This window comes from Gordionus sp. m RMFG-2023, chromosome 3 (assembly GCF_954871325.1).
Source record: "Gordionus sp. m RMFG-2023 chromosome 3, tfGorSpeb1-WG-v2, whole genome shotgun sequence".
Taxonomy (NCBI): domain Eukaryota; kingdom Metazoa; phylum Nematomorpha; class Gordioida; order Chordodea; family Parachordodidae; genus Gordionus; species Gordionus sp. m RMFG-2023.
The window spans coordinates 5,934,538-5,950,245 of NC_088777.1; the positions used below are offsets into that span (position 1 = coordinate 5,934,538).

Here is a 15,708-nt window from a genome sequence, read left to right on the forward strand (position 1 = left end):
CGCTCCATAATTTATATATAAATTTTGTTAAGCTCGCCCACCTGCCCAATATTTTTAATATTATTTGATTTTGTTGGCTTTTGACTTTTTATTTCTCTTATCTCAATATAATATTTACAAACTGATTAAATATTCAATATCATGGAGGGGGGGGGGGGTAATAATATTTAAGTGCATGCTTAATTCTGTTCATTTCGCCCACAAAATATTTCAGACCATATTATAGTTGCAGAGCTCTAGCTGGGATTCCCCTGATGAATAAAATATTAAATGATTCAATTATATTAATGTACATTTGGTTCAATATGCCGATTATTATTTCACCCCTCCCACTTTCCGATCTTCTTAATAACACTATTGTATCCTATGAAGTCAGGCCGAAAATGATATCGATTAAATATTCCCGGTAGATAAGAGCTTGCTGGGTTGTATATTACTTCCTAATTTAACCTTGCTCTTCATTTCTGCCTTCTTATTATACAGCATAAAAAAATTTATAAAAATTATTTAATATATTAAGGTCAACGTTGCATAATACTTGTATCAACTTATGCTAATTCTAATTTATAATAATATTTTATTCTATAAATTGAGCAATAAATTCAATAATAATAATAATAATATTAATATATATATATGTATGTAAACAATAATATTGCATTTAAAAACTTTATAAAATTGCGATTTATATAAAATATATATAAGAAAAAAAATTAGGATCAAAATATTTGGTAAAATTTTTTTTTAAATGCACCTTAAATTGGTCGTGGTATAAATAAAAATATAAAATTAAGATAATTATATTAAACGATAAATATAACAAAATAACTTTAAATAATTTAGAGTTATTTAAATAAACTTGAGTATGTTTGACAAAAAAAAATATATAACATTTTTTATCTCGGGAATAAGTGAATTTCAATTCATGTTTATTTAAATTATATTAAAACATTATAATTTATATTATCATTAATATAACTTTTTAACAACAAAAAATTGACTATTAAATAATTATTTTAGGTTTTTAAAACCGATGAATTTATAAGTAATTTAATTTGAGATTGCACGAAAATAACATACAAAAGAATGCTGGCGAAGATGCATATTTTTGTCATTTTAATATATAAAATAATAATGATCGACATGTGACTTACGATTTAAAATCGCTTTTTTATTGACGTTTGACGTAATTCGTCAATAAAAATTGAGTTTCGATCATGCCATTTACCACATCCGATAAATGTTCTAAACTATTAACGTAGGCATCGATTATCAAAACGTCTCTTATCATTCTTTGACTTCTCTCCTTTAAAGGGAACACCATCAAGTTCGATATGCTAGTGTTGATTAGATCATTTCTATCATTATTCTTGTTTAGATTGGTGGTGGCTCTTTTTGTATTGATATTTAAATTGTATTTAGACGTATCACAGTTGTATAACAAAAAAAGGATATCGTGAATCAAATTCGGACCCCCTCGAATATCATGATTATGATTATTATTTGGACGATTCGAATCATCGAAAACATCGCCCGCTATCGTGGGCGAATTTTTCTCATTGTATATGCGAAAAATTTTGAGAAATATTTTGAAATTGCATAGGATGAGCGTATTTTGAATGTTTATATCCTGCATTTGATCAATGTATAATATGTCATGGTGAAGCATTGAATCCTTTTTTATCTCCCCGAAAATTTTTTGCACCGAATTTAAGAATTTGATTTTCGACAATAAATAATCTTGCTTGGCCTTGTTTGTTTTTATTTTTTTGTAGTAAATTACGGATAAAATAATAAAGTAAATTGTATATATATAAGTCGTATATTGGGATATGGAATCTGTGAGGATTCGGAATCTCTCTATTTTAAATCCTTTACCTAGGAAATGCGATTTAACCGGAATCTATCATGTGTTGAGTATTTAAATTATAGCCAATTTCAGCCATAAATATTTTAGTATTTTTTTTTTTTAATTTATAAGAAAAATGCATATAAAAAATTAATATAAATTAGGAGTAGTTCTAAAGTTCATGGCAAAATTGTTTAAAATTTTACTGTTTGGGTGACTCTATTCTATACATGCTGAAATACGATTCCTGTAAATATCAGATTTCTAAAAAATCTAAAAATCGCCCAAATGATTTAAAATTGAGAGATTCCGAACAATACGACATATAAAATATATATGGTAAAACTTTAATATGCCGTGTTTGGAAGGAATGTATATAAATTGCGTTAGTTGATTCGATATGTCTTACAATTTTGAATAATCATTTAGTGTTAGGCGAATTTTTTTTTTATAAATTTGAAAAAGTCTAATTTGACCTAAAATGTATTCCAACTGGTGTTGTTAAACGGTTCGATTTGAAAACGGTTAACTCAATATTTTTAGATGACCCAAACCTTTGTGCATGAGTAATAACACTATTTCCAACGTGTGCACATCTTGCCTTTTGAGAAGCATGTGGATTTATCTTATATCTTCTAATACTTAACATAAATTTTTGATTTGACGGTGTCTGGAATTTAGAGCCAGAGCAAAAAAAAATAGTCTAGGAATTTAGATCCAAAATTTCCGGTCAAATCAGGGTTTTCAAATTGTTTACGTATTCCATAAACATTAAATAAATCAAAATACGAGGGTTTTTATCATCTTTTACTTTAAGGTTTTTCGATGCGGCCAGTTTCTCCGAATCGCATATTTTTCTCGCTTCGTCGTTATTTATCGGCGATTGCAGAATCAATTTCCAAACTGACAAATAGATATTTTCCGTTTCCACCTATAATTAAATATAAATAATAATATAATATAATATTGTTCTTTCTTTCTTTCTTTCTTTCTTTCTTTCTTTCTTTCTTTCTTTCTTTCTTTCTTTCTTTCTTTCTTTCTTTCCTTTTAAAAAATGAAGTAATTTTTACAACTGACGCAACAAAAATATTTTCCTCCCAAAAAAAAAATATAAACCATTTTTTGTAGGAGCGCCTTCGATTTTTCCTTTGAAACCAATAATCGGTCCCTAATTTTGGATAGGGTGTCCAACTTGTGTATCATTTTTGATAATCTATCCGTTCCTTCGTTCTTATCTTCCGCAGTCGCCACAAACTTGTCATCACTTTTCAACTGAAATACCATGTTATTGAGACCGCACAAGGTGTCGTCGGCGCTGGAGGGTAGCGCATCGAGTGGATCTATTTTTTTAGGGCCCGATCGTCTCTTCTTTCTAATAACGGCGGGAACTTCTTCGGTCAATTTGTTATCGTAGTGCCCATTAACTTTGGCAAATCGATCCGACTGGCCAGGGTATAAAGTGGGATTATTTTTGTAGGGTAGCTCACCTTCAAGAAAGTTATATCGCACGGTATCGCCCATAATCTTTAGATTTTGGGGGCGATCCATGTTTAAAATGGTTTTATCGATACTTTCCCCCGATTTTCCCGCGTATTCGTCATATTTATCGTTATCTTTGTCATTTTTATCCTTGGGATCTAGTTGTATACTCAGGGCCGAGGTGTATATGGCCAAAATGTTTCCGGCTAACAGATAATAATTCAGGATCCAACAGAAATTATGGTTCTTGGTGTCCACTCCGCTACCTATAAAAATCATATTTTTTTTATTTTTAAAAAAATTTTTTTTAATATAAAAAAAAAGAAGCTTTTACTCAAATATTTATAAAAATAATTTAAATTAAAAAATTCATGGAAATTGTTTATAAAAAAAAATTTATTGAATTGTCACCTAAGTCTGAGTCCCCGAAATATATTTGGATAAAAATATTTAAAAATGAATTAAAAAAAATTTTTTTTTGACTAGTTGTTTCATTTTCGGAAAAAATTTTAAAATAAATTTTATTTTTAAATCATTATTTTTTCATGGAATTGTCATTAAATTGTGATATATTAATTTATTTTTAAAAATGTATATCCTCTAAACTATACTTTTTTAAAATAATTATTTGAATATGCTAACTATTTTTAAAAAAATTTTATTGTAAATTTTTTTTTATTAACTTTCTTCTCTTCATTCATTAAACTTCCTTATTCCTTTTTTTTTCCTTTTTCTTTTTATTTAATATTTTTCTTCCATTTGTTTCCCTTATTATTTAATATTTATTAAAATTTTTAAATGTCTCCAAAAAATTAAAAAAATAAAAAGAATTTTCCGCCGATTCATTTTTAAGAGAAAAAAAAAATTATTGTAATTCATTTTTGACAAATGTTTTTCTTTTTAAAATATTAAATTAAAAGTTATGTGAATTTTAATTTATAAAAATTTAAAATATTATAAATTTAAAAAATGAGAATATATATATATATAATATAAAAAAATAAAATGTTATGTTATGTTATGTTTACACATAAACTCCTGACTTTTGACTTATATAAGGGACTAGTGTTATTAAACTACCTATCTTTAGTCAACTATAAAACAGTTGAGCCATATTTTTTTATCCAGAAATATTCTAAGCAATCTTCACGTTTGAGACTCAACTTAGAAGCTTAATTCAATTTTTTTTTTAATCTAAAAGGCTTGACTGACACAATATAGATGGTCAAAATTAGGTGATTCAACAAACACTATAAGGGACCCGTTTTGGAGGCAGGTTGGAATTGAACCTCCCCCTGAAATTTTTAGCTAATTATTATTTTTTTGAACCTATCTCAAACAAAACAAATCCTGAATACATTCCAATGATGTGTATTACAGTTTGCGTTATAAACTGTAATAATTGATAAATTAAATGAAATGGAAAAGATGAATAAGCTTAATAATCAATCAGAATTTTTTTTCGATTTGTCTCATAATCACTCGATGTATATGTATATAATATCAATAGTTCTTTTTCCTATAGTTTATAACTATATCATTTCGAGAGAGAAAAAAAAATAAAATATAAAGAAGCCCTAAAGAGTAAATTAGATTTTTGTAAAAATGATAGAAAATTTGTTTTTGTTTCGCGGGCCTAAATGTTTTACTTCTTTCTTTTTTTTTGGTAGGGGAAAAAGTATTTATATGGCTCCTTATTTTTGATTTGGGTTTATTTAATTTTTTTTTTGATTTTTTATGTTATCTCGACATCCATTTGGGGAAAAGGAAAAAATATTCATCATTTAGTGTTTTTTTTTGTTAATGATATATATATTAATTTAAACATAATTTATAGAATATTCTTTAGCCAGAGGATAAAAATAATAATAACTAGAGGTGTTGGTGTAAAAATAATTATCTATATTATATAATATATAGAAATGGTGATATAAATCAGGGATATGAACCCGAATCTGGGTTCAAAAAGAATTTTAAAATGCATTTAATGGGAATTTTGTAAACAGAAACTTAATCGAAGCCGATTTTCCTAAGAGGGGTCGGAACCTGCCCCAGGTCCATTTTACCCCGCGTTTAATGAGTTGTCCTAAAATTGGTCTCGGTTAACTCGGTTTGGATCGGTCTTGGTTAACCTGGTTCGAGTTATGCGGTATCTTGTATTATATGTTAGCGGGAATGTGTTACAGTGTCCGCATAAATTGAACGTTTAAAATGCAGCGTTTCAAAATCTAAATTTAAAAAAAAAAAACGTAAACCTAAATTAATGTCTACATTGAACCGTTAAATTTTATTATTTTTATTGAAACGTCTAAAACAAAAAAATAATAAATGCTGTCCAATTTAAAAGATAGTGGTGCATTTATAAAATGCTATTATTTGCGTTTAGAAACGATGCGTTTAAAAAGTTCAAAAATTTATTTTTTGAAGGGTGTTTTTTTTCTTAAATTTAAAGATCCGATTTTACCGGAAATGGATTTCATCATGCTTAGAGTGCGCACAAATTGAACGTTTCAACGCTGCGTTACAAAACGCAAAAACGCATTTTAAGTGCATTGGTTTAAATTGAGTACGTTTGCGTTTTATATTTTAAATTATTGATATGCGTTTTAAAACGCTGCTTTGAAACGTTCAATTTGTACGCACTATTAGAATACCTATCTTCTGAATCGCGCATACAATGTTGTCGTTGACATTTGAGTCATTTATAATATATATTTTTTTTCTTTTAAAAAAAACTATGAAAAAACTAAATATAAATTATATTAAGTTCAAAAGTTGGCGGGAAAATTGTCCGAAATTTATAGGGTAGGTATTCAGAACATGTTGGAAATATATTTGCCAGTTGGAATCAGATTTTTGAATTTAAAAAAAATCGCGCTCAGAAAAATGATTTCAAAAAAATAATATTGCCATTAATATAGGAAATATAAGTCACTAATCCAAAATACACTCAAGATGTTTCCAAATCACGTGATTTAACACATCTGATATTAAAATATACTATCAAAGATGCATAGACTACGGGAGATAACAGGGGATAGCTTTATCTAAGAGCACGAATTTTTCCTTATCAAAAAAATTTTGAACCGAATTTACCTTGAGATTTGAAATTTTGAACCCCGCTATAAAATGTATCGCTTCAAATAGTTCTAAAAAGGTTTTGCAAAGATATAAAGGTTCATGATAATTTGTTGTTTACCGAGCGACAATTTTAAATTTTATCACCTCAAAATAGAAAAATTAAAAAAAAATTTTTTTACAATTTTTGTTTTTGTTTTACTAATGATGAGTGTTGTTAAACGGCGCCAATTTTTAAAAACGGCTAACTCAGTATTTTATTTAGAAAATTATGACGCAAGCCTGAAGATCTTGCTCATAGATGGTACAAAAGTCTAGATATCTATCAGCGAAATCTGGATGCTTATGCAGTTTTTTTTCTGGATTAAATTTAGAGTTGCCGTCATTAGCGGCTCAAAAAAAGGAGTTTAACAACACTACTAATGATGAATCAGCTGTTTAACACCAATTTCCTTGAGTTGGGTCACAATCAAAAATTCTAACATAAAGGTAGATAAAGGTATATACTCTATACATACTGACATTTATTTTTCGGAAGAAACAAAGGCAGAAGAGTAAGGGAGGGGAGCGGAGCGGATTTCATATCCCAATACGACATATATATATTTAATTGAATCACAGTTTAACTTAATAAAAAATATTTTAGAAACTCTTTTTTTAAAAAAATACAAAAAAATTTAAAAAAAAACATGAATAACGCTAGCGGCCCAATTGGAACTAGTGTTGTTAAACGGCTCGGAACGATTTTTAAAAACGCCTAACTCAATATTTTAGCCGGAAAAATATTGATTAAGCCTGAGAAATTTGGCCAGGTATGAAGCAAATTTTTTTAAGCTCTCGTAATGTATTTTTTCTGGATAAAATATAGAAATTAGCCGATACGCTTAACAAAACCAATCGGAACGTTTGGACTGTTCGAGCGTTTCCGTGTTTAATTTTTTTTTTAAACAGAGAAAAAATTTAAGATTTAAAATCATTCTCGCGCCCATTAGGTCAGTTGGAATGCTTGTTAAGAGGTTCTATATTTTTTTAAAACGGCCAACCCAAATATGTTAGCCAAAATAATATTGTAATCCTGGAGATTTGGCTTCATATATGGCAAAAATTTCTGGATTATCTAATTAACGAAATCTCGAGACTTGGGCCATATACTATTTTGAATATAAATCTGAATTTTAAAATGTGCCAATTCGAGCCGTTTAACAAACGCTACCCGAAAAGGTCTAAGAAAATAAGGAATTAAGCATCTTAACCCCCCCCCCCTAACAATATAATAAATTTGTAAGCTATTTATTTTTATATTTTTTTTTAACATTTGAAATTGGAACGAATTAATAAAAAAATACAAAAAAAAATATTTCATAAATGATGCTTAAAAAACGGTTATTAACCAGTGATCTGCATCGGGTCTAATTTTTTAAACCCAACCCGGCCCGAAATTTTTTAAAAAAAATTATAATTACCCAAAATAAAAGATATATGTTATAAGAGTTTCTATAAATAACAAATATTCTTATTTTACATAAAATATTCAACATAAAATTGATAAATTTAAGATATATTTTAAAAAAAAATTTCAAAGGCCCGACCTGACCCGACCCCGCCTAGTATTTTTTTTTCACTATAACTTTGGCAAAAATTAATTTATATATATATTTGGTAATAAATAAGTTTATTCCCCACTTCCTACTCATAAATTTTGAAAAATTCGAGAATTGTAATTTTTCTGGAACTAGATTTACTTATAAAACGGCTTCAAAATATCTTCATTTTCTTTCAAGTTCAGTTATATATTTTTTTTAATACATTAATAACAATATACAAAATATACCGTAGGAAAATTAATTCCAAAAAATGTAATTTGTCAATTAACAAAAAAGAAAACCAATTTAATAGAATATTTTAATTTTTTTTTTTTAAATTTTTGTTATTTTTCCCCGGTTTAAATTTTTAATTTGTTTGAAAACAACCAGGTAAAAAAAAAAAATTTTTTTCTTTCCTTCTTTAAAATTTAGAGATAAATAATATACTTTTATTTAAATCATATCTTATATCAAAAAAATAAATAAAATATATATTATTTAATTTTTTTTTAATTTAAATTTTGTTTAATTTTAAATAAGAAAAAAAAAATAATACAATGGTTTATACCGGATAACTTATGTCTTGTCCTTGTTCCTATAAGATTTAACAGCATTATATTGTAATTTTTTTGTTTTGTTTTTAAAAGTAAAGTAATGATGATGATGATTTGACCAATGGAAAATTAAGAATCAAATTTAAAATTTGTCGTTTTATACAAATTAAACTACAAAAACAAATTTTAATTTTTTTTAAAGTGAAAATAAAAATTTAATATTTAATTTTAAAAAGTATTTTTATATATATATATTATGAAGGTGGTGATGAAATGAGGAACTGTTATATAATAATATATTTAAATTTATAAAAGATAGATTATTTAAAAATTCTTTTATTTTTATAAAAAAAAAATTTGAAAAATTAATTATTATATATTTGTACTTATGATGATTAATATTAAGTTATTTTTTGGGATAATAAAAGTAATTATTAAGTATAAAGCTATTTCCGATATTAATTTCACAATATTATATCCAAAATTTAAAAAAATGTTGGTTTGGTATCTTTTCAATGATGTATGTAAACTCACCTTAAATATATATTTTTTATTTTATTTTAAATATATTTATTATTATTAATATAAAACACGTTTTTCTTTTTATTAATTTCTTTTCCATTTTAATAAAATAATTTTTATATTTTTTTCCCCTTTATTTTATTTAAAATTACTTCTTTTTTTTAATTATAATTCATTTTATTTTATTTTTTTTTGGACAATAATATATCATCCAAATTATTTTTTGTTGTAATGTATAATATAATATATATTTAACTATGTCACACCATTAGTGTTAATCACAAGATCCTGATTATGTCATCATATTTATTGAACTCATTTTAAATATAAATAATTAAAATAAAATTCCAAATGGTAGACAAAAATAACTTTTATACTATATATAAAATAAATCATTTTCAAATTATCTAAAATACAAAGTATTATTATTATTTATTAGCTCAAATGTATAATTTTGGTTAAAGGGTGTGGCGGAAGTTCTCAATAAATTTTATATGTTTCTCCTTCAATTTATTTAATATCGATTTCGAATATCGTATTATTATTTTTCTGTTTTTTATGTCTGATCTGTATTTTTTTTAGTTTGTAATTTAGCAACATAAGATTACGCGAATAAAATTTATTTTGATATAAGGGTGTGAAAATAGCTATTTTCGCATTCCTCAAAGTTTATTTTTAAAGAACAAGATACCAAAAGGAGAATTAAGTAAAGGTCTTTGGCCATAAATTGATTCAATATTAGTTTTTGAAGTGAAATGGTAAAGGTCCCACTTTACTACAAAAATGGGATGAATTAGACCCTTTCTTCTCCCTCTAAAAGTCTACTTAAGGACATTGACACAGGGTCGTCATTTGTCACATCGTTTTATTCGAAATAAATGAATTTAGCCGAATATAATACAAAATTAAATTTAATTTTTTTAAAAAAAATTAAAATAAAATACATCATTTGGACTCCTGTTAAAATCTCTGTTTTTTTCCCCTTCTCGATTGCCAAAAAAAAATATAATTTTTAAAAAAAAATTAAAGAAAGAGGTGTGTCATTTTGGATGAACCAATTAGATCAATTGTGATCATCATCATCATTCTCGAAGAGATCACACCATAACTTTTGACGTAGATGGATTTCCAATTAACTTAATTTAAAAAAAAAAATATACTTAAATAAATTATTATCTTTTATTTTATATAGCAAAAATTTAGCCACGTTATTTTTTAAAAAAATGTCTATATTGTATTTATTATATTTTTTTTTTGCTTATTGTTTTGTCTAGCTGACCCGCCCACTCTCCCCCAGAGAATAATCTCATCCCATCCTAATAGAATTGAGAGACGGTGCAGAGAGAGGGTTTATTAAATAGGCTCGGTTTTGTCGATTATTAAAAAAAAAAGAGGGGTAACTCATGACCTTAGTTCAAAGTTGAATTGTTCTAGCTCCAGGGCTTTGGGCCCACTGTTTGCCAGAAAGGCTCGACAACTTATTGTCAAAATTTAGAGGCTTGGGGTAATTATATTTTGGCATAAAATCTTGTGACATAGCCTATTTTTTTAAGCCCGGTTCGAATCGCCCCTGAAGATCCTTCTTTTTTTCTAAAAAAAGAGAGAGGGGTTTTTGGGCACTGGTTTTCACAAATAACCCGCCACGGTTGGAAGTCCCGGGCTTTTAGGGTTTGACATCTACCCGTTCAAATCTAATAGTTATGGAGAAAGTGGGATTGGGTACTCAATAGATAAAAAAAATACCTCTTCTTGAAAAAATGTCCTGGACAAAAAAAAAGACAATGGACAAAAGTTACCCCGGACAAAAAAAAAGACAATGGGCAAAAATACCCCAATTTCTGAAAATTATTTTTTTTAAATGTTTTATAAAAGGAGAGTAAAATATTTTAAATTATGAATAGAATAGTATTTAAAATTTTTCCAAATCCTAGGGTTGATTACTCATGTCCGGATCTTTTTTGTTCAGGACACTTTTTTGTCAATGATTCAATAAAAAATAACTTATAGACAAAGTATATAGAATAAAATTAAATTGTTTCTTTATTTTTTTTATGACTAATATATTTAATAATTTGAAAAATTTATAAAATTTCTTTTTTTGTAATAAATAAAATAAAAATAAATAGATAATTTCAAAGGTTTAATTTATTATGGTAATTAATTTTTTTGAAACATAATTTTTATTTTAATATTTTTTTTTCAATCAAAATATATGTGTATGCTTTGATTTCTAAGCTATTAAATTGGATTCCTATCTTAATTACTCATTCATAACTTTGACATTAGTTATTATTATTTTTTAAACAAAATATCAAATATAAAAAATGTATCATTAATATTTAACCTGAAAGATGACACACAGTCTTAGATGAGGAAGAATTTTGATGAATAGTTACCATTTAATACCACACATTGGCAGACTTAAAGTAGATTTTAGGAAAAGCGAAAATTAAATTTTACGAAGAAGAGAGATTTAAATATTCAAAAACAAGGTTATAATTATTTTAAATTTATTAAAATTTGTGGTTAAATTATTTATTTTTATTTTTTTATATATAAAAGAGATTATTATAATATCTTACGATGTCTGACTTTTTAATATGCTACGTGCGTGATTTATAGGAAGATGATGAAATTTTAAAAATAAGTTATCTTTATTTTGTGTGTTTTAACCGGTAATGTAATCTTACTCCTTCCTTTATTGTTATATATTTTTTTTTCGTATTTATCTTAATTTAATTTTAATAATTTTTTTAAATTAAACAAAATCATAAAATTTAGAAATTTCTATGTTTAATAAAGTTAATACCGTTGTAGTGTTGTTAAATGGCACGATTTGAGATTATCCAAAATATTATTATACAGACCTGAAGATTTTGCTCGCTGCTGGTATGGTACTAAGGTTAGGACATCTATTAGAGATCTCTTGAGGCTTAGGCAATATATTTCTAACAAAGATATTGAGTACAAATTGATCCATTTAATAAACGCTATCCAGTTAGAAGGGTAAATAGGCCTATTTATTTTTTTTTTATCCCCCAATTTTAGTGGATTTTCATACTTATAGAAAGAAGAAAAATACGGCTAAAACTAAAATTTAGTTTTTTTTAACCCGAAAATTTTCGCGTCACTCAAGGAAGTGAGCAGAAATAAATTGATTAGCTTCTCAATGATAAGCTGATTTTCTACTTGATCATGGGAATAGGAAACTTTTTTAGCGGTCAAACGGATAGCGTTGATCAAACGGCTCGATTTAAACCGATTTATAAAAACGGAAAACTCAATATTTTAGCTTAGAAAAAAAGCTTAAACCTCGAGATTTCGCTAATAGATGCCCTAACCTTTGTGCCATCCTATGAGCTAAAATCTTCAGCGTTTTTAAAAATCGGCCCAAATCGAGTCGTTTAGACAAAATTATAAACGGTTGGTAAATACCGAGAACCACGTTACCCTGGTCCAGGTCATACAGAAACTGCCATTTAAAAAAAATGATATCGCTCCGTAATGATGACAAAAGTTATAACCGAGTAACCATTTTTGAGAGTCTTCGCTTTCACTAATTCAAATATTTATTTTTTTTACTTTCCAAAAAATTTGCATTCTTTTTTTTTTGTTTTTAAATCAATGGAATGTTATAAAAAAATAAATGTTTTTTTTTCTTTTAGAGGTTAAAAACCTTATTTTATCTTTAGATTAAAATGAAATAAAAATAAATAGAAGAAAAAAAAATAGTAAATAGAAGAAAAAAAAAATTATTTTTTATTTTCGTATTAAATATAAGAAGAAAAAACGTCATTAGACACACCTTTTTATAATTGTCAATTTTTTTTTGTCGCGTTTGCTTTGGTGTTGATTATAAACGGATCCATTTTTGGCCGATTTTTAATTAATTTTAGCCAAAATAATATCACGCCTGTCTTGAAATTTGCGTTAAAAGATGTCCAATTATTTCTAACAGAAACCTGCAGGACCGGCCCTAAGCCCGGCCCTCTGATTTCTACTATCTATGAGCAAAATATCAAGGCCTTGCCCAACATTTTTATTTGGGCCATAATATTGTGTTAGCCATTTTTAAATAAAACATTTATTTTTTTTAAAAAAAATAAATTATGACAAATAAAGTTTTTTGAACAAAATATTTGAAGATCACAGATTTTTTTTTTTGATCAAGTTATAACCTTAATTTATTTATAGATAAATCTTTCATTTTCAGAAAAAAAGGTAAAAAGATTTATTAATGTCGTATAATAAAATTATCTTCAAGATTGTCGTTCTCTTAGGTGGGTTCTCGAATTATATCTATTAGTTAGAAATATTTGGCTCCGAGAACATATCCTATACATACCGCTAAAATTCGTGTAACTCCAGCTGGTTGTCGTTCTCTTAGGTGGGTTCTCGAATTATGTCTATTAGTTAGAAATTTATTTGGCTCTGAGAACATTTCCTTCCAGCTGGCTGTCGTTCTCTTAGGTGGGTTCTCGAATTATATCCATTAGTTAGAAATTTATTTGGCTCTGAGAACATTTCCTATACATACCGCTAAAATTCGTGTAACTCCAGCTGGCTGTCGTTCTCTTAGGTGGGTTCTCGAATTATGTCTATTAGTTAGAAATTTATTTGACTGAGAACATTTCCTATACATCCCGCTAAAATTCGTGTAACTCCAGCTGGCAGAGTCAAAAAAAAAGGCAACTTAAGTATGCAAATCAAAAATAATTGATTGATAATAAAAAAAAATTTTAAACCAATAGATCTTAACCGCTAAAATCGGTTCGGTCAAGGTTCGGTTTCGTGAGAAATAATAATAACGGTATGTTTTAACCTTTAAATACCGGTTAGATTTCAATGCAAATGTTAAGCACAAAAAAATAATAGCATTTTAAGACATATTAGGGGAGAACAGGTTAGTCGGTGTGATTTTTATCAAAATCTAGGTCCATAAAATAATTTTTGTATTAGAACTTACGCAATAACGTAAGACAGCCTAAACATCTAATCTAACCTTTTGATTCTTGTAAGAAGTAAATTTTTGTCCCCAACAAGTCCCAAATTCGAGGGCTTGTAGATTCAATTATTTTATTAAGTCTCCCATAGGACAATTAATATTATTATTTCATTATTTTTGTGGACAATGATTTATTTATATAAATATATACAATTTACATAAAAAATAATTCATATAAAAATGACGAAATATGACATTATTTGAATTATAAAAAAAAATGTGTAAAATCTTTAATAATATTGGCCAATAAATACTTATTTTAAATTGTTATATGAATTGCATTATAATATATCATATTTGTAAGCATAATTTGATTGATCCGACTAGCCCTGATTCTATTAGCCCCTAGTTACTAATATAATTATAATACCTTTTAAGAATATATTTAAACATGGTATATGATTATGAAACTTTCTGAAATGCCAAAAGAGGGTATTTTTTTTTAACTCTTCATATTTTACACATAATAAATATCCTGTTGTAAAAACATTCTGATTTTTACCTAAAAAAGACACATTTTAATCATAAAAAATTTTTTTAAAATAGCTTAGGGGTATGAAATATTTCTCGCCTCAAATATATAAATACTATACAATTACTAATACATAATTAAATTTAAATTTCTAAACATGTCCGGTTTCTAAATCTAATCCGCTGAAACGATAATGCGCCGACTTGCCCTGGTCACCCCTGCAAATATAAAATATTTCCAATATTCTCTTTATCTTCTGTCATGAAAAAAAGAAAGAAAGAAAGAAAGAAAGAAAGAAAGAAAGAAAGAAAGAAAGAAAGAAAGAAAGAAAGGAAAGAGGAGTAGGAATAAATTGTATCGTTAACCCGGGTGGTTGGCATGGTCAAATATCAATATACAAAATATATATTGAAAATACTCGTTGAGATTACTGTCAATCAAAATCGATTTATATTAATATGCTTTAATAGGGTTAGGAATATCAAAATTCAAATATATTCGTAGACCTTTTTTTTATTAAAGAGGCTCAGTTCAAGTTCGGGTATAAAAAAATTTATATCGGTTCAGGTTCAGTAAATAATAACCGTTTTGAATGTTCGGTTTGGACTCCTGGTTTGAACTGGTTTACTGACCTTTTTTTAGAGGTTCGGCTAGCGAACCTTTTAACGATTCAGGGATCGACAAATAATAACAGTTAATACCGGTTTAAAGGTTAGGATCCAGGTCCAAAATACAGTAATCTGAAAAAATAGAGGGGCAAATATGAGCCTGGAAAAAATAAATAATAATCTCTTCTTTTCTTTTTTTGTTAAAAGGAAAACCATAATTGAAATATTTCTCCGAGATTTAGGACAAAGTATGGGTCTTAAAAAATTTAGGGCTGGAAACGGCTCGAGTGCGCTGAAAACAAAAATTTTATAAGACCTAAAATTTATGATGGATAAGTAAATCTATCTCAATGGGAATATGTCCGGTACCATATACGCTATTTTTATTAAATATCTATGATTGGATGTCTTAATATTCGACATACCCCTTTTAACAAGGAAGGCAGAAAAGGAGGTGGAAATCAATTGGATCCTTAAAATCGGGGGGGGGGGGGGGGGGTGTTTGCATTTTTCTTAGTCAAAATCGAATTGTTTTTTTCGTTTTGTTAGTTCTTCCTG

At 27.0% G+C, this 15,708-nt stretch overlaps 1 protein-coding gene across 2 annotated transcripts; it reads right to left on the reverse strand.

Moving 5' to 3' along the window:
• Positions 1-1,083: 1,083 nt before the first annotated feature.
• LOC135926359 (uncharacterized) lies at positions 1,084-11,547 on the reverse strand. 2 transcript variants are annotated; one of them, XM_065462207.1, is made up of 4 exons: positions 11,410-11,547; positions 2,966-3,594; positions 2,661-2,780; positions 1,084-1,750 (listed from the first exon to the last, which is right to left on the reverse strand). In XM_065462207.1, the coding sequence occupies exons 1-4, from the start codon at positions 11,462-11,464 to the stop codon at positions 1,172-1,174; spliced, it is 1,383 nt and encodes a 460-aa protein (XP_065318279.1). In that variant the 5' UTR covers positions 11,465-11,547; the 3' UTR covers positions 1,084-1,171. The 2 variants fall into 2 exon arrangements, with proteins under 2 accessions (XP_065318279.1, XP_065318280.1); XM_065462208.1 differs by lacking the exon at positions 11,410-11,547 and adding an exon at positions 8,558-8,703.
• Positions 11,548-15,708: the final 4,161 nt, after the last annotated feature.